Consider the following 24,468-nt stretch of genomic DNA (forward strand, 5'->3'; position numbering starts at 1 on the left):
TTCAAAATTTGTTTAAAAGTATTCTAGATTCTAATTGAATTCTAGTTAGTAAGTACCTGTACATCATGTGTCCCTTGTCACACATCACGGAGGGTTTCCTGACGTAGCCGCACTGCCCAGTTTGCTCGAACATAGCAGCGTTTAAATTCAATCCAGCGTCGTCCGTTTGATAATTCAGCGCTACCATTTGAATCCCAAAGGCCCAGAAGATCACGGGATTGAAGTTGGTGGAGTCGATACGCATTCCAGCTGGGTATGTTCGAATCAACTGGGTCTCAGAGTGCGCCAAAACAGCTAATGGTTGTTTTCTGCAGATTTTCTTGGCTGTACTCTCGTTCAAGGAGGAACATTGGAAACAGGCAGGAACCCCACGGTTTGTTCTGAAATAATTTGAATATAATTTTAATCTCTACTAATTGCCGATAATTTTAATCCTTACTAATAGCTGATAATTTCAATCTTTACTAATTATTGATAATTTCAATCCGTATTAATCTTCTGATAATTTTAATCCTTATTAATTGCTGATAATTTTAATTTTTACTAAATTCAGCTAATTTTAATCCTTATTAAATTCTGCTAATTTTAATAGTTATTAAATTCTGCTGATTCTAATCCATACTAATTCCAACGAACCTAAAAAGATTGTCGATGTTGCTGCTACCGCTGGCAAGCGAAGTTGACGTCGACAGCGACTGTGGCGAACCGGAAGTGCCAGGTATGCTGGAGGTTACTATGCCAGCGATACTATGCCTCTGCACGGGGCCTGTGTGTGGCTGATGACGCGTTTTTCCAGTCGCCGTGGTTCCCGGCGTCGTGTTTAATCCACGAAATTTAATGGCTTGCAAGTAAATTACCAAGTCCGAGAGTTCCTTAGCTATTTGGCTACTTTGCTTCTGGGACTTGTCGTCGACCGCAGAATCGGATTTTAATCGACTATGCGGCACCTGCGTCCCGCCTTGGTACCTCTCGTAACTGGAAATTGAATTATCTGCAAGTGAAAGTTTCGTATTAAATTCGTATTCGTACATTATGTAAATTTCATTTATTTTTTTGCCGCGTACAATCGTTTCTGTATATTCTTCAGAGATTGATAAATATAGTCATAAAGTTGGCATTTGATAAGTTTCTTAGATTTGTTTAAACAAATTTCCATGTGGGAATGAGCCATATTTCTCATAAATAGTATTAATGAAGAATTGCTCGCGTTTAATATGATTTATCTTAAAAATTTAATGCGAGCCTGATCGAATATCAACTGTTCCGAGTGTCTTAAATGTTTGAGTAGCGATGAGTCGAGGGATAAGACACAATTGAAACAGATGAAATAATGGGAAATCTTATGGTACTGGTATTTAGGTTAATCCATGGCTTGAAATAGATTATGAACCTCGGGTTTAACGCTCCCTAAGATTGCGGCAGACTTTCTTGGATCAATGATGTAAAGTTCCACGGTAATTTTGGAGAAGCAATTATAGAAAGCTCAAACAGTTTTTGTTAAAACGATTGAGCTCACAATTCCTATAAACATTTCTGATACACTATCTGTCGTTCTAAGTCTGCAACATATTCTTTTCTTTTGAGCAAACCATGTTCTAATTCTCTGTTTTTGTTTCACATTTTCCTCTGAACTATTGTGTTTTATCCGTCAATTTATATAAATATATAAATAAATACATTATAAGATATTTAAAATAAAATATAAAATATTTAAGAATAAGTAGAATAATTATACTAATGCTGAGAAGATCATATTTAACGCAATCAAAGAGAAATTAGACTTCCTACAATATTTATTAACAATAAATACGAAGATTGAATGAGTGAAATAAGTAATAATATTGAAAAGACAATAAATCTTTTGATAAAGTGCTTAAGAATGCTTTTCTGTAAAATTGTAATTTATCACGGGAAGTGAGAGTAGGTTTTGTAAAAATAAAATTAATGAAATAATAATATTGAAAAGATAATAGATCGTTCAATAAATTGCATAAGGGAGAATTATAAAATCGTAAGCCACAGGAGAATATAGTTGTACAAGTACGCGACAGGGAGCACGTAAAAATAATTCGTCTCACCGTCAATATTGTCATCCTCGTCATCGTCTTCCTCGTCGTCATCGTCCTCGCTGAAATATTCAACGACAGCATTGCTTACGTCAGTGCGCATCTGTTTCATAGAAGATGCACGATCGGACATAACCATCTTTCCACGATGAGACAAGGGAGCATGTGCCAGAGGACCGGTAGGATCCACCACCAATTTTTTATTTTTGATCAATATTCGATGTCGCAACTGCGACGGCGATGGCAGCTGTGGATCGTCGCTGAAGTCTGACTCGTACAAGAATTTCGTCACCAGCTTGTCACCGAAAACCGACTGAAAAAGAACGTAAACATATTTTGGAATTCCCATCTTATGAAGTACCTGTCGAGAACCATTATTTTGATTAGGTTCTATTTTATTTATATTTTAACTTGGCTCAATTTTCATTTTCAGAGAAAGAATGCACGAAGTTCATTCATCTTGCCGTCACACTGACTTCTAGTATTGCATCTGTTCAACTCTTCTTCCAAAGAAGAAATGCACAAAGTTATCTTATCACGATACTGATTATTAGCATTGGATGAATTTAATGCCAAAGCACAAACTAGTGAAGAATTTTCTCAGAAGGAATATACAAAGTTTATTCATCTTTTCGTTATACCAACTTTTAATACTGCATCATTTGAGCTCAAATTGAAAAGTTAAGAAGAAACTTTGAGGAAATAATGTCCAATTTATGGTATATCTTTTCATCATAGTGATTTTACCACTGCATCAACATACTTTCATTCAACAAATGAATATAACAAATGAGGAGAGATTAAAATAAAGATTGTCGAGAATTTCCGACAAAGTATCACAGTTGATAGAGACGTATATAGACAGTCTGACTGGGGCGATAACGTACTTGAAAGATTTGGGCCATCCGAGCTTGTTGAGTCTGGGAGCAATGATTCTCGATGGAGAGAATCACAGGATATGGGGAGCTGACAAAAGCACTTCTGTCAATTGCTTCTACGACTGAGCGAAATGGTATCTTGGTGGTGAAGGTGTGCCCATGGTAAATAACTGGAGACCCATCATCGCCGTCCCAGCAATCGAGCTCCACACACCGACACCCAGTCAGCAGTACCTGCGAAACGAATTTACTGTCACGTGGTGCAGCAGTCTACGACGTGCACGGAAACTGCTGTCGAAGTTTCCGCATTACAGGAAAACTTTCCGCCGTTCATACTTCTGCCGGCACGAACGACCGGAATTACTTCAACGCATGCTAAACGGCACCTTTGCATAATAAATAAAAATTCTGAGAGCTTCGGATTCGCGGTTCGTCTATCATTCGTGAACTACGTTCCAACAAGGAATGGCTGCTGAAGCTACCCGGCACGAGGACTTTAAGAAGTGGCTGCAGAAGCCACCTGTTACAATTTTGGAACAATATTTTAGCTAATATCTCGCATCAGACACGAAGAACAATTTATGAAATTACGAATGCTTTGAGGAAAACACTGAACCATAGGACATCAGAAAGTGGCTACAAAAGCCATTCGTTACAATTTTCTAAAAATATCTTAGCTGATACACAATAGCGAAGCGAGAGAACAATTTATGAAGTATTTTATTATTTTAGACTACTTGAAAACATTCATTTGTAACTTACTAGAGGTACTTATTTTTATTTACTCAGAAAATGTATATAGAAATATATTCATGTATGCATAAGACATACTTAAAAAAGGGTGCTCGATTTTGTAATTCAGCCGTTCTATGGTTAAATACATCATTTATTGATTTTAAAATAATTGCATTAAAATTATACAATTGTATTTTATGTATTCGTAATTATTTGATCAATTCGTTACATGACCTGTATGTTTGCAGGTATTAAGTAAATATTAAGGTTGCATGCATTAACGTTGGCGGAACAGTTTTACTAACTTGAGAATAGAGCTGAACGGAAGATTCTCCCTTGAGCTGATGGCCAGTCAAATAAGTATTATGCGAGCTGGCGATGTAATACTGGGACAATGGCTGTTGCATTTCAATCTCGGAAGGTGTCGCGTACTCGTTTGGGAAAGCATAATTGTCCTTGTCCATCATGTACCGTGCAAAGCCCTCGAAAGACAAACACCATTGTGTACGCAGCGCTGGGTCCGGCTCGTGTCGCTGGAATCAGAGCAAATCGTCCTGGTTGATTGTGCTATCCTCTATGTCGTCCTCGTATGCGTATTGAAATACAATTCTGTATAACTCTGTTATAATAGTAACAGCGCGTTACCGACACACGTCTCTAATTTCTAAGTACCTCGTTATTATTCCCTCAAATGTAGTTCCCAAAATATTTTCAATCCTTTGCGAAAGATTATGTGAACTAAAAATATTGTTAATCAATCACACGAAACGGGAGCCATAAAAAATGCTGTTCCATTTCTAATTATTTTTTGAGGTGAAGATATTATATCAATAGTCTTAAAACGGTAAATCTATAAAATCTGCAGTTTGCTCATAAGTTTATCACGTGATATTAATTTTTAGACGATAATGGTTCATGATTTTGTAAAATTCGACTTATCAAAGAAAATCGATCAGCGAAATGGCGTCGAAGTTCGTCAGAACGTAAAGAAATAAATAACAGCAACCATGTTCTTGCAATTGCAATTATCCTTATGTTTTTATCGTTTCTACTAGTTTCCTAATTTATATTATTTGTATTGTTTTTATCGTTTACAATTACTTGTATTATTTTTTTTCATTTTTATCATTATGTGTATTATATTTGTCATTCGTATTATTTGCATAATTTTATATTTCTTATTATTGTATTTATTTTTACAAGCATGTCTTGAAATTCGATGATACAAGCTAGCGTAGCCTAATCAGAAGACATAACAGCAATGTTCTATCGACATGTATCCAGAAAATCTAAGAAGTCGGAAAAGCTAGATAAAGAAACATTCGTAAGGTTCTCTCACGCCATTTTCTGGCCGACTGTAACTTCCTCCAGGTGAAAGGCATTTATCTCACTTTTTAGGAAATCGAGTCATAACTTTCGGCCATTATTGCTCCAAAACTAGTTTAACATCTAACTAACTTTTCTTATCAAGCTGATAAGAATTGTGGAGATTTCCTCTACGTTGAACTTGCCAAAAATCCCTTAGACTTCTTATCTGCATAGTAGCTGTTGATTTCTTTAATCCTATTCATTTTATAATTAGGATGAAACTTTTAAGATGCAAGGTTGAGATGCAAGAAGTCAAAAAGAAAAATCACATAGATCCTTCTGTATTTATAGTATTTAAAGATTTTAGAGCTACAAGACAAGATATACATTTACAAAAATTAGTAATATTTTCATTTCATATTTATTAGAAGAGTTTTATAAAAATCAAATTAATTTTTGATCAATTCTTTCTGATTGTTATCAAATGTATAAATTCTCACTCATTTTTATTGTGAGTTTTACAAAATGACGAAAATTTGAATCTCTGCATAAAGATCAATATTGATACATCTTAACATTCTAATTTACGTTCTATAAAATAAATTATTGATTTTATTTGATCAACATTTTAGTTAGTAGATATTTTAAACGAAAAATCAAAAACTGCTAGCACAAACAGCAAGATGTTAATTTCGTTTTTTCAATAATTTTAATGAGTTGAAAATAATGCGAAACTATTTCAAAATTCTTTAAATGTTTTTGCTATTTTATATTTGCTCTGAATCCATTGTTATAATAATTGCATAAAATCCACGGGTCTATTAATCGATTCTAAAATTCGTGGAGTTCAGAAACGTGCCCGTGCAAACCGTATTTCTCGCTCGATGCACCGGAAATCGCATCGCAACGTTACAGCAACTGATTGGTTCGTTTTCCAAACTCATCCGCGAAAGTTTTTCACTTAAAGTATTTCGCGATGCGGCTCGAATGCGCCGAGTTAGACACTTCCGATTAATTTAAGCTCTTTAATCGTATTTCGAGAGATCAACGAAATATTCAGCTTCATTTTATAGACGAGTGGCTGTTCGAGGATAGAATAAATACAGTTTGACGATGACACTTCACGCGGCCAGTATAAGATACGAGATTTTAAAAGAGTGATGCTGTCGAAATCATACCTTGACGAGTTCTTTGATCTGCTCGTCCGTCAGTTTCTCTTGCTGTCGCGATTCCAAAAATTTCGTGAACGTTGCCAGCGTGATGACTTGTGATTTCGATGTGTCGACGCCGGAACAATTATTGACAATACTGGCAGCAGCCACTGCATCGAAAACTTGCTTCTTCTGCAGGTTGCTGCTAGTTTTGTACTCGTGACAGTCGATAGAGTTATTCCGCGTCAGCAGACCTGTTAACAATTTTTCTCCGTGTCATTCCATTGTTTTGGCTTCTATCTTGCTTTCCATCGTTCATTAGCCATCGCGTAATATCTGTGCTATTCATTCGAATTATGAATTGAACTGAAAAATTGATGTTTGGAAGATGCTGTTGACTTCGACGACTTTAACATACCACTTTTATTGTTATTGCTATTTTATCTGTATCTTTATGTATTGTTTGCACTGAAATTATTCTTGGCTCAAATAGTATATCTATGTTCTCTTCGATAGAAAATTTTTAATATTTGTTATCTTTAATTTTTATTATTTTTTACATTGATACAACAACAAGGTAAACAATAATTATGATTATTTTCAAGCATTTCGATGTTTGTAGTAAAAGTTAAATATTGCATGTTCTTTAAAATATTCTTTTATCAATTTTCGACTGCAAAGTATTTTGACGAAGTTGCAACAGCAATATAATTTTCTCCTTGTGATAAATTTCTTTATTGCACTCCAACATGAACATGAGAACTTTAATACGCATGCACCAAGCATGAGAAGGAAAAAATACATATTTTCAAGTACTTGCTTCGAGAAATTTTTATGAACAATTCCTTAATATCATAATTAAACATACTGATTAAACGAATATAGAAACATCCACTGATCATATAGCAGTCTCATTACTTTGAACATATTATTATGCATACCCTTTTATTATTTCTTATTAAACAAATTCTAAAGAAATGACGACGTTCCTATATTTCTTCAGGACATGCAAATATACTGAGAGTAAACAAACAAATACTAAAATTTCTAAATAAATGTCATTTTGTGTTTCCTTTTAAATGACTCAGCTTGAGTTTTTAGCTACAAAGAAGGTAAAAAATCGCATGGTCTATACAATTACAGTACCATCCACAGTCCGTGGGTCTCTCACGCGGATTCGTATCTTTCGGTGACCTCGAGGCCATACAAAACGTAGATACGCAGGCTCTGTTCCAGATACGAGACCCGATGTCAAGGACTTCAACGCGTTTGGCCAGGTTAAAACGGAAAAAAGGGGTTTGCGAAAGATACGAACATGCGTAAAGATTCGAGATTTCAGGCTCTGGTGGCTCGGATTGGTGTTATTGATTGAGGTTTCCCACTGTAGGCCGTGCCCAAAAGGGATTTTCACGTCAGCATTGCAGGCAGCTTTATCAGAGGTTTAAAGACGAATTGATGCTATCATTGAGGATCACCCGGAATTCGATATGGGTGTTCTATGTTTCTATTTTTTTTTTCACCGAATTTTATCTTTTCCCAGAGATAAATGGCTTTTATCTGAAATTTACACGAAGTCTGAAGAATTAATTGCAGTTCTAAAATCTACAGTTGAAATTGTTGCATTATGGAAGATTCTCCAATGTTTTGTTGGAACGTGGCAAAATTGCTTTGAATTTTTCGATGGTTTAAATAGTTAGAAAATGATGGATTATTTATAGAGCAAAAGTGTAAGTTGAAAATATTAATCGCAGCAATTGCAAATCTTTAATAAACGTTATAGAAAGTTTTCAGTGTTTGCATGAGAATTGAAATAATTTTTGGGCAGTTACTTTTTAAGACTTCTTTTTGTTGCAGATGTAGTTGCAGTGCAATTGCGAAGCTAGGAGATTGATAAGGCGAAACAAGACTTTTTGAGCAACGAAAGAAACATCTTGCACTTTTTCTTTGTAGTATGTATTCTCTGATCTACATAGTAACTTGCAGTATCCCTATGGTGCATCAACTCTGATGCATTCTATATGTCACTGATACGTCAATGATAGAGGCAACGAAATTATTTATTATCTTTTATTTACCGGAAAGTCAGGAGATCTAATGATATTAGAGACTGTTTAAAATTAAAGAACAATTTTGGTACCAGAGTTAGTATGATTTGAATCAAAGTCAGTTTTGAATAGTAGCTTCTCCTTTTATTTTAGATCTAGAGACAGTGATGTTACATGGCAGGAAAATTAACAAAGTGTAACGAGACTTTCTAAGTAACAACACAAATGATTATGATATGTTTTCCCTGATCTGTGAATTTGCTGTGTTTATGGTGTATAAATTCTGGTTGTAGGTTTTGGTATCAAAACTTGGCCTTTTGCAGGACCATCTGTTGACTTTGCTAGACCCCATGTTGTTCAAAGTCGGATTTACCCTATACAACAGTAATACCATCATAGTGGTAGAGGCGATGTAAGTATATATTAACTGTTTTTAATTTATTAGAGAGTTTATATACTTGGCGAGAAAACTAATTTGATAACCCTGAGCGTTTTAATTGTTCTTCATAATATGAAAGAACGTCGAAGGGGAACATGTTCTTGATTATAATAATTAGACGACGGATGGCATGCACTTATGAGAAAAATGAACAGATCGAACCTAGAACAATGAAAATAGTTGAAGATTTTAAAAATACTGTGTTATTATTGTCAACTTACTTTTAATAAGACAGGAAATATATTTCTTTACTCCTTTATTAATGCTTAAAATATTTATAATGCTGTAAATGTACTTCCATTTATTGCAATCGAGGTAGACAATCGAAAGATCCGTTGTCCAATCATTTGCCCGTTGAAACCAAAAAATGTTTTACTTCGACATGTTTTCACATAATCGGAAACGTGTTTGCTGACTTCAGTAAACGTCTCCGCAAATAAAATATTCGAACTGGTCAAATTATTTTGTCCAACCCGAAGCAAAAGGCCTAACGCAAGCAACCTAACGCAACTAAAGATTTGTCAAAAGTGAGCAATATTGGTTCCAGGAACTTGACGCTCCTCAGGACCGTTTACGCAGGCCCACATGCTGCTCACACTGTACCCATAGGCAGCACATGTCAGTGCGTCTTCAGCCCCTTGATCAGGCCAGCTAGCCCGCAATGCTGGCGAAACGGGAGAAAATTCCTTCCGGAAGCCTCAATCGATAATGACACGCGTAGAGGCTCGATAAAATAGCATGAAAACCGACCGATTCGTTGGGGCGTCGCATCGCTGGCCTGCCGTAGCACCGGTGGCCGTATATTGAAGTCCCTCAAAGAACCGTCACTCTGGCTGCGACAGGTGATCGCCAGCTGGCCAAATAGGTCGCGCAAATCCTTTCGGGCTCTTAGGCTGAATGAGCGGAACAGTGCGACGAACTCGACGAAGTTCAGCTGAGTCTCGTACATTATGGAAGTTGCGCGTGCCTTCACTTGCCATGGTGCTTCCAGGCCACCCGACATCCCTGAACCGTTCTTGTCTTTGTCCCTGTCGACGCCTAACAGGCTGCGCGGATTCAATTGAAAACCGGTCGCGTTAGTTACGGAGCCTATCGGCAGCTAGGTCTACTGGAAAGTTCTGCTCGAAAGCTGGTTTTTCAAGCTATTGTAATTTTAACAGAGTTCATCATTTTTTGGCTTATCTCTTGTTACATTCAGACCTGGATAAAGATATTCGTATAGTTAATGAAATACTCCTGTTTGCATAAAAGAATATTTCAAGATTTATTTAATGTCACAGAGATAGGAAAAATACCGCGCGCAATAATGAAAATATTTATTTAAGTATTTCAGGTTCATGTTGTGAAGTATATATTTTAAAGACTTATTATATATTTGTAAAATCATTTAAGTATTTCACTTAATACAGAAATAACTACATTAGTTAGAAATAGTTACGTTATTTGCAACTTATTATTAAATTATTAAATTACTAAAATATGAAAAATATGAAAAATATTAAATATTATTAAATTATTAAATTATTAAATTACTAAAATATTAAAAATATGAAAAATATTAAATTATTAAATTATTAAATTATTAAACTATTAAATTATTAAATTATTAAATTATTAAACTATTAAATTATTAAATTATTAAATTATTAAATTATTAAATTATTAAATGAAAGAAGACATTTTCATCTAACTTATGTTTCTTATAATTAACTTGGACAATTTTTATTTTGTATAAAGATGTACAGTCTAGTCATTACTGACGATTTAATTACTAGATTGTTTAAGTTGTCGTTCCATACAGATGTAGAAAAAGTAGAATAACGTGATCGTCATTTTTATCTAGTATTTGGAGCTGTAAATACAGCAACATCATTTTAAAAAGTGGACAGAACTTTCTCGTAGACAGAGCAGAGCCGAGGTAATAACGTGTTCGATACTCAGTTAGGAGTACGACTGGCAGAATGATCGAGATATTTACCTGTGAAATCCGGAGTAGGGTAAATTAGAAGTGATAATTCGTTGGGCTGAACCAGGCGGGCTACGCGGGAGGATTCGATCTCTGCTAGACCGTGGGGATGCTGGTATGATTCTCGTCAAGCTTTCTCTGCTGCCCGTAATCTGACGAAGAGGGGTAGCTGATAAGCCTCCGTCCGAGGACGAGGTCTCATACTGTTTTAGGCTCAAATCCTGTTTCACATAACCGGACATTTTCGTTCAGTATAATCCTCGACTCTACCATTTGTATATGCAATCGTACCAAGTAATTCTACCATTCAGAAAATGTGAGCATTTCATGAGGAAACGTGTAAAAATTCATCAAACTGTAACAGATGTACAAGAAACTTTTTAGGCTAATTGTTCTTCAATTATTCCTACGAAACATTCTTTTCAAGAAAATTGAAAAATGAATAAGTTATTAATTTTCAGAAAATTAACGTCTTTAACTATAGTATATACAGATGATACTGATTAGCTCTACTTGGGCTGACTGTTAACAATTTTTTAAATTGTATTTTTGAAAGAGGTTCATTTAGATTGCTATTATATCGAATTAAACAGCATCCAATCTAAATTAATTCTTAGTGGCTGAATATTAAACTGATATTTTTTCATAAATTCTCAAAATCAAGTTCCATTATTAAATTTTGCCTTTTCAAATTTTATAATTAAAAATTTATTTGACATATTATATATTTAGAACTCTAGAACATTTCGGTGGACTATAGAATTATAGAATTACAGAATATTTCTTTGAATCATAGAATTATAAAATTATAGAATGTTTTTCTGAATTGTAGAATTATAGAATTACAGAACATTTCTCTGAATTATAGAATCATAGAGTTACGGAACATTTCTCTGAATTATAGAATCATAGAATTACAGAACATTGTGTGAACGAAAAATCCTGGGGCACTCTGTATAAATGATAGATGTTTAATATTGTTCATGACTCGAGACAAACATCTTTCTCGCACGGATTCTATCGAATTGATATTCTTGCAAAGCTGAGACCAATTATTCTGAATGCGAATTCATGATTCGCATACGGCACAAACCTTTGTTAATGCATGAATATTGCCACTGGATTTCGTTTTCTTCGTCTTAATGTTTCGTTTCCGCAGTGTGCTACTCGTTGGTGATAATGTGCCGATCGTTTCAGTCGCAGACCAATCGCGGCCACCGAAAGCTCTTATGGCATCCGCTGTCATGGGTTCCACGCAGCCTTCGTCGAAGTAAAGCTGGAGGTACTTTTCCTTTAGCCACCGCGATCTACGGTCCGTTAATTGTTGTTGCCGTTTCAGGCCTCGTAAGATCCAGCAGAGGCCCATATACCAAATTCTGAAACCGACAACGAGATTTTTCCGCGTTATTTTCTCTTCTTTTTCGCTTTTTTAAAATGTATTTATGATAAAAATGACTTGCTCTAATAGAAAAGAATGAAGACATTTAAACAATTTAAAAATAATACTGCATAATACTGCACTATCGTCAACTGATTAAAATTCTTAATAAAAGAAATAATTATTTGTGTAGCATCCGTATCCCGCAATTAGTACACACAATTTTTATTTTCCATAAAAATCTGCAATCTAGTCATTATAAATCTTTATTGCGTTTATGACGAAGAATGTAGCTACAGAAAATTACAAGAATTTCAGAATATTTTCAATATATCAAAATTTATTTGAAGCAAAAAAGTGCAATTTACTTTCTCATCTAAAATCTTTATTGATTATAAAAATCAATGATCTGGACATCGTTGACATTTGTTATGAGATTACGGATGTGCATAATGGAAATCGTGTGCATCAGTTGCAAGGAACAGGAACCGTTTAAAAATTTGTTTCTTTCTCTAATAATTTTATTAAGTTGGAAGTAATTTATCGATATATTGTTCGATTCTTCAAATTTTTCTTCTGTTTTCAATGGTACTTACTCCCATTTTCTTTCATAAATGCATAAAATCTATTCATTAGTGATGCATGCAGTCTATTCATTATTGTGATTACATCTAATTCCTCGAGCTTATTTTATTTGTTTTTCGCGATTTGTTTATCTTAAATACTATTATATATGTTTAAAATAAAATGTAATTACAATGTTCTACAAATTCGAGCTTTTGTTACATTTACAACTTTGGACGAATTCTGAAAAGTATCGCGAATTTTCAACTTTGAAAGGAAGCACACATTTTAGTCCTCGAAAAGAAGCGCAAATTTTCAACTTTGAAGACAATAACAGCGATAGTTACGTGCTTCCAACTTGTACAATAGCGTTCTGTGAACTCCCCCAAACAAGATGGAATAATTTAAGATTGCATTACGAACAGAGAATTGCATTTAAGAAATGAGTAAATTGAGAAAGACTCTTAAGTAATAAAGAGTTGCATTGATCAAAATAGTTCCTCGACATTTATCGAATCAAGCGTTACAAATGTTTGATGCCCATGCAGATTGTAACTGAATCAACAAGTGATTCTTAATCATTCCGTGTGAAAGCTTCCGGAATCGCATCGTCGCTCGTCAAGTATTCTAAGTAAGCATACTATATCAAAACTCCTTAAGGGAAAGACGTGCGGAATCTGCGACAAACTGCGTTCCAAAGATCTCTCAATGGGATTGCAAAGAGAGAGACTTGTTACACAGGCAATACGACGGCGCATTCTTCTCAGAGATATTTTAAAAAATATATGTGCCCCGAAGATGCGCTTCCAGAGGAAGTATTCTCTTCGCTGAATATCAACGGATATACAGGGCTCCTTGCCTCGACGACTTCAAACAATCCAACTACTTTTCTCCGCGTTTTCTTACGATTTTATACCTCCTCAAGTAATACTGAAGTTTTGGAAACCGATTCGAGAAATTGGAAACTTCTTAATCATCGAAACAATTCCTATTTATTTCATCGTGGAACTCGGTGCTTGAAGAAGGATCTTTCAGATCCTATTAATTCTGTTTTAGATTACAGTCGCATTTGCACAGAGTAATAATTCTTCGGGATTTATATAGTGTGGTACAGAGTTGCGAATTCTTCGCACAATATTTCGAACGAATTCGTCGAATAAACTTTTATTCGAGAAATCTTTCGAATAAATTCTTCGAGTAAAACTATATATGTACATTTCTCCTAACTGTTAAACATTATATTATATTTAAACATTATTTTTTCATTATTTTTTCTACATAAAATTCTGTCATTATAGCTGTATAATGAATGATTAGAAACCAAACAATATTAAAAAGGAATTTAAATCGTTTGTATTTTGTTGAAAATAATTTCCACAATGTTACGAATTATGTTCCTAATTTCAGTGTAACTTGAAAATTATATATTCCAAGCTTTATTCAATATTAGCATTATATTTATAGTACAGATTACTGCGTTCCATCTGTATTGTACAATCTATAGTACAGATTATTTCTTCATTATCCACGTGCACCGTGTCAAATCGACACGATGGACGGACGAGGTTTAACAGCTTTCCAATAGGAAAAGTGCGAGGATTCGAAAATTTTAGCAGATGTTGTACCCGTAATTTCCGACTGCGGCGGTCTCATTCTAGATATTTTAACTGGTCAAAATACATGGAACGCGCCCGTTGATTGTCGTAACTCCGGCGCGGCGTCCATGATTCGCATGCCCAATATTTAACTTCCGCTGGACATGTCCAATTATCCCGTCCCTCGATCCGCGCGTTATTTTTTCTGGCGATCTCCGTGCCCGGTGGCCACTAATGACTTCATTTACACGGTGTTCCTTTTTAGTACGCGGTTTCGGTGTTGCGCGATATCGATTTTCACGATCGAAAGGCTGGTTTTCCAACCGGCATGGCGTTTCATCGACGAGAAGTTTTTCTGATGAATACGTAATTAAGTTCTGTCACTAGTGGCAACCGGAGACCATCGGTAATTAGATTCGACCGACACGGATCATTTTTCGAGATTGACGAACGCGATGCCATTGAATCGACCATCGAACGATAACGAGAATGCGGACGACCGGCATTGTCAGCCGGCTTACCGACTCGGATTTCGACAACTATTGTTGAATAGTGTTAACGTCTCTATACGCTATTCAAACAATGAATCAATAATTGACAGCAGTATGCGGGTCGCGCAGAAATTGCTCTAGTTGCTATCAACAGGGAACGATGATTATTCACAGACGATTGTTCCTTGTACCACTAAGTATCTCTAAACTGACCACGTGCAAATGTTTTCTCTGTCAATACTTGAGCACTATTGTCGTGGACACTTGCATAATTGCTGCGAGAGAGCTCGCAGGATGCTGAATTTGGCGAAACCTGATTAGGTCACGTTTACAGCAATTTTAATCTCTTAAAACATCGTGTGTCAAACTTTTGTAAAGACACTTGATGAGGCTCCTGTTCTCACTGGTGTGTAGCCATTTTGCTAATGGAACTTCGTTTTGCCTCGTTTCGTAGTAAAAGATAACTTTGAAGATGGAAAAAGTCGTTTACGGTATCCTGACATCAAAATCCTCATAAATCAGAAACTTTTATTCGGAATAGCTCTTTAATTATTAAGTTCCAAGAGTTCTAACTCAATCAGCAAACTATAGTTTAGAAGAGAGCTTCGAAGATGGAACAATTTTTTAAGGTGTCCTGACATCAGGATCTTCACAGTTCTGTATCTCCTATCTAAAGTAACTAGTTATTGCGTTCCAGGAGATCTGACTCGATCAATGAAGTATAGTTGACGAAATAGCTTCGGAGATGAAGAAAATCATTCAGGGTACCCTGACATCAAAATTCTCAGAAATCAGAGACATCTGTTAGGAACGACTCTAAAACTAATAAAAATGACTCGATCAACAAAATACAGTTTCCAAGTAAGCTTTGAAAATGTAAAACAATACTTCGAGCTACCCTGAGATTAAAATCTTCGCAGATCTCTCTCTCCCTCTCTCTATAACTTCTATTATAAATAACTTTACAATTATCGAGTTTCAGGAGTTCTAACTCAATCAGCAAGTTATAGTTTACAAGGGAGAAGTCCTATAAGGTATCCTGACATCAGAATCCTTACATATTACAAACTCGTGTAAGGAATAACTTTTCAACTATTGAGTTTTAAAGGGTCTAAGTCAATCAGCAAAGCACATCTAACAATAGAACTTTGAAGATGGAAAAATCCCTTAAGACATCCTGACAACAAAATTCTCGCAGATCTATAATTTCTATTGAAAGAACCTCTTCAGCTATTCTGTTCCAGGAGTTCCAACTAAATCGGCAAAGTATAGTTTACAAGAAAGCTTTGGAAATGGAAAAATTCTTTAAGATATCCTAACACAAAAGTCCTCACAGATCAATAACTTCCATTTGAAGTAGCTCTTTAATCGTAGTGTTCCAGAAGTTCTAATTCAAACTGTGCAAGTTATAGTGTACAAGGAGACAGAAAAAATCCTTTAAGGTATTCTAACATCAGAATCCTTGCAGATCTATAATTTCTATTTCTATTTCTTCAATAATTGTGTTCAAGGAATCCCGATCAAATCAGCAAAGTATAGTTTGTAAGGAAAACCTTTCAAACTGGAAAAAATCCTTTCAGTTGTCCCGACATAAAAATCAGAAGCTCCAAAGTAACTCCTTCACCATTGAGTTCCAAAATACCTATCTGAATCAGCAAAGCGATAAAGATAGTTTTCCAAGCGAAGTTTCCTATCCTATTAACCCTTATCACTCCAAGAATTTTATAGAACGCTGGAACGCTGGCTTAAACCTTGGCAGCATTACTGCCGGTTGGAGTGATAAGTATTAAAAGTCTGAAACCCTAAAATCAGACTGCGGGGCGGTAGACCCCGAGCCTATTTGCAACGTCTAAGGTATAGCTAATCGAACTATGGATTCCGTCCATAAGTTTGGCAAACGGTGCACCATGGGACGATTGAATGGCTGATCGCACTACTCACTTGCTGAGGGCCGGAGGGCATAGCAGAAACATCAGTCGATTGTCCGGCAGGCTTGAGCCGTACATGAGGCCGATACACGAGTCGGTGCCCGGTAGCCCGTACCTCTTGCAAATGCTTCGTAGGTCTGTCTCTCTGTCCCGATCGCAGCATCCGATCATCACTTCCTTCACGGAACTGAGATCTAAAAATCCCTCTTCCAGTGTGACGGAAGCGCAATCCGCCTGTGGCGTCGTATACCTTCCTAGCAGGCCGGCTGGCACCGTGTCCTCCGGATTGGCAGTCAGCGAGAAGTCGCCGGACGAGGCTGTGCCGCCTACCTGGGCCGTTTTCAGGAGGCCCCAAGCTGGTTTCTCCCAAACGAACGTTCCGCAAGCACGATCCACTCTACCGTAAACCAACGCGGTCCTTGTTGTACCGCCTTCTGTGTCCCAGTGCACCAACGTTGTCCCGTGATGCAGCACCTGATAAGAAACTGTCTCCATTAGTCGTTGCTACGCTGAGCAACGGGGCGTAGAAAGGATCTTTCGTGCGTTCATATTCTACCGGATCATCCAAATGCATGCCACTTTTAGGAATTTATTACAGAGAGACCCAATGATGCAAAGCTAAAAACCGATCGCTATGCATTCAATTATATTTGAATATTGTGGACTAGCTTTTGTTATATGCTGTATTTAATGTAGTATCCGATGGTAAGACATGTTATTAATAATGGTTATAATGGCGTTAGGGAAAGTATCTTTCATGCTATCACTCATGTTCTAACAATTTACCACAAAAAGTAACTTTTAGAGATCTATTGCAGAGAGAGACTGTTTGTTATATATTTTTACTGATATTTTATTATTGTAACAAGAGTTTTGTTATGTGCTGTATTTAATGTAGTTTCTGGTAGCAAACTGTGTTATTAATCATTAATTGCTGTATTCAACTACTTTTTATCGAATCGTTGAAAAGTATATGATCTTTAGGATCTTATTATAATAAGACTAAATCGTGTAGAGCTAGAAAACTTGTTGCAGTATATTCGAGCATGTTTCAATGCAATAGACGCATTTTTGTTCGGTACAGTTTTGATTGACATGTTTTTCGTTCCAGGCTTTATGGTTTTAAAAGATCAGAGCTGCCATAGACACAACTGTGCCAGGATTGTCACTAGAATTACCAGGACCAGGTGAGAATAGCAGAATGGATATTGCTTTCGGAATGACAGTACTGGAAATTGCAGTGTCGATGCATCATCCACCTTTGCTGAATTTCATTGTGGCACACTGTGAGTTAATAATGTAATTGCAAATATGGAGATGAACTTCGTTCGGGTAACGGAATAATTTAGAAAATTTTTACGGAATCTCGAGCAAGATCTCACATTAGAGAATGCTGAATCTTATCTGAAGTGTCATTTTAAAAAGTGTCAGACCTCTGCCCTCTATTTTAACATTAAATCTACCGAATCGAAAAAGTAACGTGTATTTCTTTATAACAAGCAAAAATCTGTATTTATTTCGATCATTCGTTATTTTTATTGAAATGTCTACGCCGATCAAGAGATGTCATCAATCATTCAATGTCATCAATCATTTTTCAGTGTTATGGAAAGTATGGTCAATATCAAATAAAATTTGCGAGAAGCAAGTTAATCTGTTAACAAAGTAATTTTAAAAGTACCAAGTTCAGATACCGCTTTCTTCTATTTAAGAATGCATTAGAGAAACTATTCTTCGTGCTGTCAGAAACTTCGTTAATAAAATCCTAGATAATGATGTGCATGCTGCAATATTGTATAGCCGAAGGGGGTCGTGGACGTGAACAAGCTTAAGATTTAATTTGAATGGATTACATAAACGTTTCGGATGACGGAGGCCGACAGTTTGATTAGGGTTGCTGAACCACTCTCCGCGATATGAAATATTATTTTTCCGTGGTGCGATATGAAATACCATTTTCTTGATTCCAGTTCTAAATATAATGCATGGCGTTTGTCCCTAGTAATTTTCGCGAGCAATTTATTATTAACGTCGTTGCTTGCATCATGGCTCTTAGCAAAGTGTAGACAGAATTTTATTCTTACTTCGCACGAAGCGGGTACATAAAATGTAACCCGGTCTCCATCGAAAATCGATGCATTGCATTACAACGTACCATGTATAATGTTATTCCAGCTATTTTGGTAATATCATAGCTGGCGCATAGCTCTCACTCCGTTGGGACAGTAATATCGCAGTAATTTGTTATTCGCGACACAAATGGATTGAATTAGTATTCTCGGTAACAAAAGCAAATAAATCCTCGTAATTACTTCCGCTAAATGTAACGCGATACGTTTGGATTGGCTGTAATTAGCGTCAATATTGCCTACGATTTAGAAGTCATTAGAAACGCAGCAATGACATGACTGGGAAAGCTTGTTTTTTTTTTAAATACAGAATATCGTATGGTGGCTTTCAATTTAGCATCCAATAAAACGAATATCGTCAATTCGGTTTACCTTACAATTAAATTAATTGTAACTTCGCTTTAAATTCACATCATTTGCATGCTACATTGAACTTTGGGGTTGAAAACTCTCAAGATATGAAAAGAACACTGTGTTATAGCGTGCTATAGCCACATAAAGTGAAATTATACGTTCTCTAATGCAACGAAAATAGTAAGTTTCCCATTCCTCACAATTTAATTAATTATAATTTCGCTTTAAATTCAAATTGTTTACATGCTACAGTGAACTTTGGGGTTGAAAACTCTAAAGTGTAAAATTGTTCGTTGCAGATTATATGTATTCATGAGAAGCAAGTGTTTAAAGCAAAACATATATAAGAATTTAAAAGCATCGATAAACAGTTAATAAATATAACGCACATTAAGGCGATTAAAAAAAAGAAATCGTTGGCTTTTAAACGATTGCAAACGATGCAGAAAATGATTAGTAGAATGTTTGTCACCGTACGCCGCAATCGCAGCGACAATCGCTGTTGCTGTTTTAACAGCCAAATAATTTCCATTGTAAAAGTATAGCTCGTTAATTTAACTTCTTCTATGGACTTTCCTAAACTTTATCAATATGGCACGTTCGGAACTAAAAGCTCTCTCGACGTACGAAGTGAGAAAGTTGCTTTTACACAGGTCATTGCGCGTCAAAACGATCATTTCTTGCACTCGATAATGGGAATCCCCATGACATTGAAATATGATAGCTTTGATATTGGAGATGATCCTCCCTCGGTAATTCGTTTAGGTAATAATAGGGCATTTCTCACATAATTATCAATCGGAAGAAAGGAAATGGAGCCAAATGCTCACGATTTACAGTGACTAAAATATTTGGACGCCTCTAAAAACGGAATAACTTTCACAAAATTGGGCCAAATAATTTAAATTTTATTAAGATGTTAGAGGGACTATTTTACTATATAATGTCTAAACAAGTTTTTGTAAAAATCGCAATTAGTTGGATTGACAAAAGAAATGAGAATACTATGTTTTTTTAAAACAGAATAAATTTTTCAAGATTAGACAAAATTATTTGAATTCTGTTGATATTAGAGTGACTAGTTTACTAGTTTACAAATCGTTGAAAAAGATTGTAATTGCTTGAAACGGCAATAAAAATAATAAAATAATATTTTCAATTCTTTAAATCTAAGTTTAGAATTGAAAATTCAAACAACGCGTTTTATAGGTATTGGGAAATTGTATCTAGACTATGAATTTTTATCCATAATAAAAATAATCATTAGTTGTAACAAACCTGAGTCAAATAAAAATCTCAGTCATCTTTAACAATTTCAGTCAGTTGAAAATGAAATATCGATTTTCTGACATTTTCACTGTTTTACATTTCACCTACCCATTTTTATCATAAAATCATCGAATTTCGCATTATCAACAATGCACAAAAAGTCTACTTATGTGCCCACCGAAAATTCCGTCGAAATCGGCAAACGTTGTTACGAGTTACGCACAATTAAAAATCATGAAAATCGCAATTTCTCACGACTTTCCACATCATTTTTTAACGTTAATTGTCACTCCATTCAATTATTTTAATTCGGCAGAAATTCGTTTAAACGCTGTCTAATAAACTGGTTGGCCTAACGCCTAAAAAGAAATCCAATTAATTTGGTCGAACTTCGAGAAAGTTATTCCGCTTTGAAAGCAGCGCGAACGTTTCAATGAGCGTCTGGTACACATGAAACGCTGACCCTGACTTCCGTTAGTATCTCATTAGAGCAACATTGAAAAAGACGCAAACGGGACGACGGTAACACGACCTCAAACAGGTATCGGCGGCATAGCATTATCCTTTGTGCCGTGGCCATTAAGAACGCATGAAAGGGATGCGTCGAGCTCGAAACTCGCAAAGTGGATATTTTCAAGTTTCTTATGCCCGTTCCTCGGTTGTTCTTAAAATCGTGGGATGGTTGTTTCCTCGAGCCAGCGAGTGGCCGGGCCTTCGGCGAAGAATGCGGCTTTGAGAGTAACTAAGGCCAGAACCAGCTTCGCGAAGATTGAATGAGCATTCGCTTAAAAGCGTTTTAAGCCACTGCTCTTCGACTCTCTGTCTCCGCGAGTCCTCCGATACAATTGCTTCGCCGCGGCGCGTCGCGGTTTGCTAGCGCAAGGTCGGAAGATATGAGAGGAGCTCGCCCCCTTTCCCCGAAGCAAACTCGCAGGAGCTAGCGGGTAATCTGATTTCTGATCGTTTCGTGCACTTCCCGCTGAACCGATGCCGATTGATTTTTCTACCCTTTTGCTGCGTGTTACGCTGCACGAGCAACGCGAGCCGCCGCCGCCTCGATTTCACAACAGATATTACGGTGTAAGGCAGAAGGTAATTTCAGAGAAGATACCTGGTTTCTTATCGGATTTCTGAAAAATTTAGTGTACACACTGGCTCTAGAATCTGATTTTACACTACAGTGTATCTCATAATTTGATACCAGTTTTTACGTATTTATAACAAAAGTGACTAAGCGAAGTTGCAAAACTGTGAAGACATTGAAAGATTTGAAGAATATTGTTACATTGTTTTCAACTTGTCGCAATGATTGAAAGAGGAAACATGTTTGCCTGTAACTTACGTTTCTTGCGACTAACTTATAATTTATTATTTACATTTTGCAGAATGATCCGCAATCTGCTCGTAGCTATAACATGACCGAACAATTTTCAGTTTTTATACGTAAGAGTTAATGTAGTGATGAGTGAAGCTTGTTTGAAATCGTATCGAGGAAGAATATATCGTTTTAGAAGAGCAGATTATGTTTATCATCTCACCTCCTTGCACTATGATTTTACTAACAAATTCCTGGACAAGGAAGAATATTTATATTTATTGCATGCCAACGTTTGCTTTAATGTTTAGATTGCGATAACAGAAGAACTTTATTTGGACTTAATTGAAGTAACATATTTAATAGATTGCATTGTTGTAGTGGTTAATTTGTCTACAATCTTAAATTACAGTTGCAGTCTCTTCTCATAAATGCATAACGTCTGCAGTCCAATTAATAACCCGTTATTGATGACAACACATTTTTTCTTATTCTTATAACACAAAATGTCTGTAAACGAAATTTGTATTATTGTTGTTTGAAGTGACAGAACAGTGTTAGTAAATCTCGCGGAGCTTCCTATTAATTTAGACGATATTCTAATAAAATTTCATTTCACTGTTCCAGCTGAATCATTCAGCAATCGATGTACATATTACAGCGGAGAAGTACTGGAGTTCTACACCCATTTCTTTAATAATGCACAGTGGTAGTAGCTTCATATCAAATGTCATCTAAAAATATTTTTCCTGGACAGCAATATCGCGAGCCTTCAGTCCTGGTGTGGAACCGAGCCCTGTCATTTCTATCGTTCTTTTATCAGACATTATTGAATAAACGTTTGGAACGCTTAAATTCGACAGTAGTGAAAGTTTAAAATTTCGATGATTTTGTTTGCATATTATTTGTGTCGATTAGTTAAAAATTATGCAGTTCACTGTATCATTGTTCACAGAGTAATGTAGTTTTGTGTAAAACATTTTGAGATATTTAACATTTCTGGCTCCTCTTTCGATAACGAAACTGAGGGCTTCTTTATCAAGAATACAATAAAATAATTGTACATGATTTGCTCCATAAACCATCTGATTTTAAATATTAATAAATAAATACAATGGTTGATCCTTTCAAGGATATATTAAAAGAAATATTGTCTTGAATAATTGTGGGCACAGTGATCGACTAAAGTGTTCGTACCTTTTAAAATGCAATAACTTTCTCAAACCTGGACTAGCAATAAGTGACTTGAATTCTGTTCAAATGTTAATGGGATTAGTTTACTATACAATGACTAAAATACTTTTTCTTTAATTTTGCTGTTACCTGGAGTGACAAGAAAGATAAAAAAACTCACATTTTTTAACTTCTTTATCTGAGCTCAGTCATTGTCTAATAGACTAATACCTTTAACGTTAAAAAATGTAATTTAGTCCAGTTTCAAAAGAGTTATCGAGTTTCGAAACGTGTATGAACATTTTTGTGGATCACTGTATATTCTGAGAAAACTTCAGGAAAGCAAATTAATTTCTTCGTACGGTTTCTTAAAACAATCTCCTGAATGGTGAGACATTGTTAAACAAGAAGATCAAATTAGTACGAATTCTACTTTAACATCTTGGTGTAAAAGAACAAAATGTAGGTCGAAAACGTGGGATAACCATTTCTTGTGTAAGACTTCGTTCTCGAGTGGCTCGCGAAATGTTTTCATGGCCAAACAAATTGAAAACGTGAAACAAAGTCCTTTGTTTCCTCGGCTTTGAAGGATTCAGTCGAGGTCAATATTTTAATTTCGAGTGCTGCTGTGAATGATCGAAGCACGAGCACTGCATTAAGATAATTAATTCGTCCGGTAATTGTTCAAAGAAGAGTTATTCATCGCGCTTGAGAAGGCACGCTCTAGCCATAATATATTATAATATGTAATAAACAGGGTATAATATGGAAGCATAGCGTGCAGACTGAGAACGAAATGGTATTTGCGGCGGCCCATTTCGCCCAATTTAACATCGCGAGCATCGTTCGTGCTCGCCGACTGAAATTTCAGACGAACCGACAACGTGAGATTCAGTTTCGAAAAAAAAAATATAATATTCTACTTTGTCAACATACACGCACGTTTCCATGCGGAGTATTTTCTATCCGAGGAAAAAGCAGTCGCAGGCCGTTTCGCTAACAAACGAAAGCAACTTTCAGTTCTGGAGAATGCAATTCCATGGAAAAGGGCAACTGCGAGCCGCTCAGTTGTCAAGCGATATGAATTTTTCCAAAATGTCACACTGTGATCTCTCTGCAAATTCTGGGACGTTTTAGTAAAACACTTTCAAGTGTATTTTACATGTTTGCAGAGGCCGGGATCCAACCTTTATTCTCCTATGCCATATTTCCTATAATGAAATGATAAAATTAATACTGAATCGATAATTATTCAATCAATTTATTTGATGAAAATTTATTGGACCTTAATAATGGTATAAACGTCCAAATTAAGATTGATGTAAACAAAATAATTACTCCTAAAATTTCGGATAACTCGTAATATTGTGTAAGCAAATAAAATATATCGTTCAGGACCAATATGCTCTGATGTAATTATTGGATTTAGTAAAATGAAATATTAAATGGATATCTTTTCATAATAATAACAATAAGAAACATTAATAAAATTATATATTTCCCAGAAATGTTTGTAATAATAAAATGAGGATTAAATGATGTTAAATAATACTTATTACTTGTTTCTAATGGTTTACTAGAGCCTGTTGTGTGTCAAAAAGATTCGTGAATAATTATTGATAGATGTTACGCGTTGCAAATCGAAAATACCGAACTTACAAAATGTCAACCAGACAACATATTA

At 35.7% G+C, this 24,468-nt stretch overlaps 1 protein-coding gene across 2 annotated transcripts in view; it reads right to left on the reverse strand.

The window, feature by feature from the left end:
- Positions 1-24,468, reverse strand: part of LOC117220675 (1-phosphatidylinositol 4,5-bisphosphate phosphodiesterase epsilon-1) — a 72,831-nt gene that overhangs the window by 12,766 nt on the left and 35,597 nt on the right. Inside the window, exons 6-15 of one of the 2 annotated variants that reach the window (XM_076518721.1) lie at positions 16,558-17,018; positions 11,682-11,964; positions 10,601-10,809; positions 9,373-9,668; positions 6,166-6,392; positions 3,985-4,212; positions 2,954-3,178; positions 2,079-2,379; positions 637-991; positions 57-380 (exon numbers count right to left, since the gene is read on the reverse strand). In XM_076518721.1, the coding sequence (XP_076374836.1) occupies positions 57-380; positions 637-991; positions 2,079-2,379; positions 2,954-3,178; positions 3,985-4,212; positions 6,166-6,392; positions 9,373-9,668; positions 10,601-10,809; positions 11,682-11,964; positions 16,558-17,018 (2,909 nt within the window). The remainder of the gene's footprint in view (positions 1-56; positions 381-636; positions 992-2,078; positions 2,380-2,953; positions 3,179-3,984; positions 4,213-6,165; positions 6,393-9,372; positions 9,669-10,600; positions 10,810-11,681; positions 11,965-16,557; positions 17,019-24,468) is intronic. The other variant, XM_033470884.2, reaches the window with a different exon arrangement.

This window comes from Megalopta genalis, chromosome 2, assembly GCF_051020955.1.
Source record: "Megalopta genalis isolate 19385.01 chromosome 2, iyMegGena1_principal, whole genome shotgun sequence".
NCBI classification, from domain to species: Eukaryota; Metazoa; Arthropoda; class Insecta; order Hymenoptera; family Halictidae; genus Megalopta; species Megalopta genalis.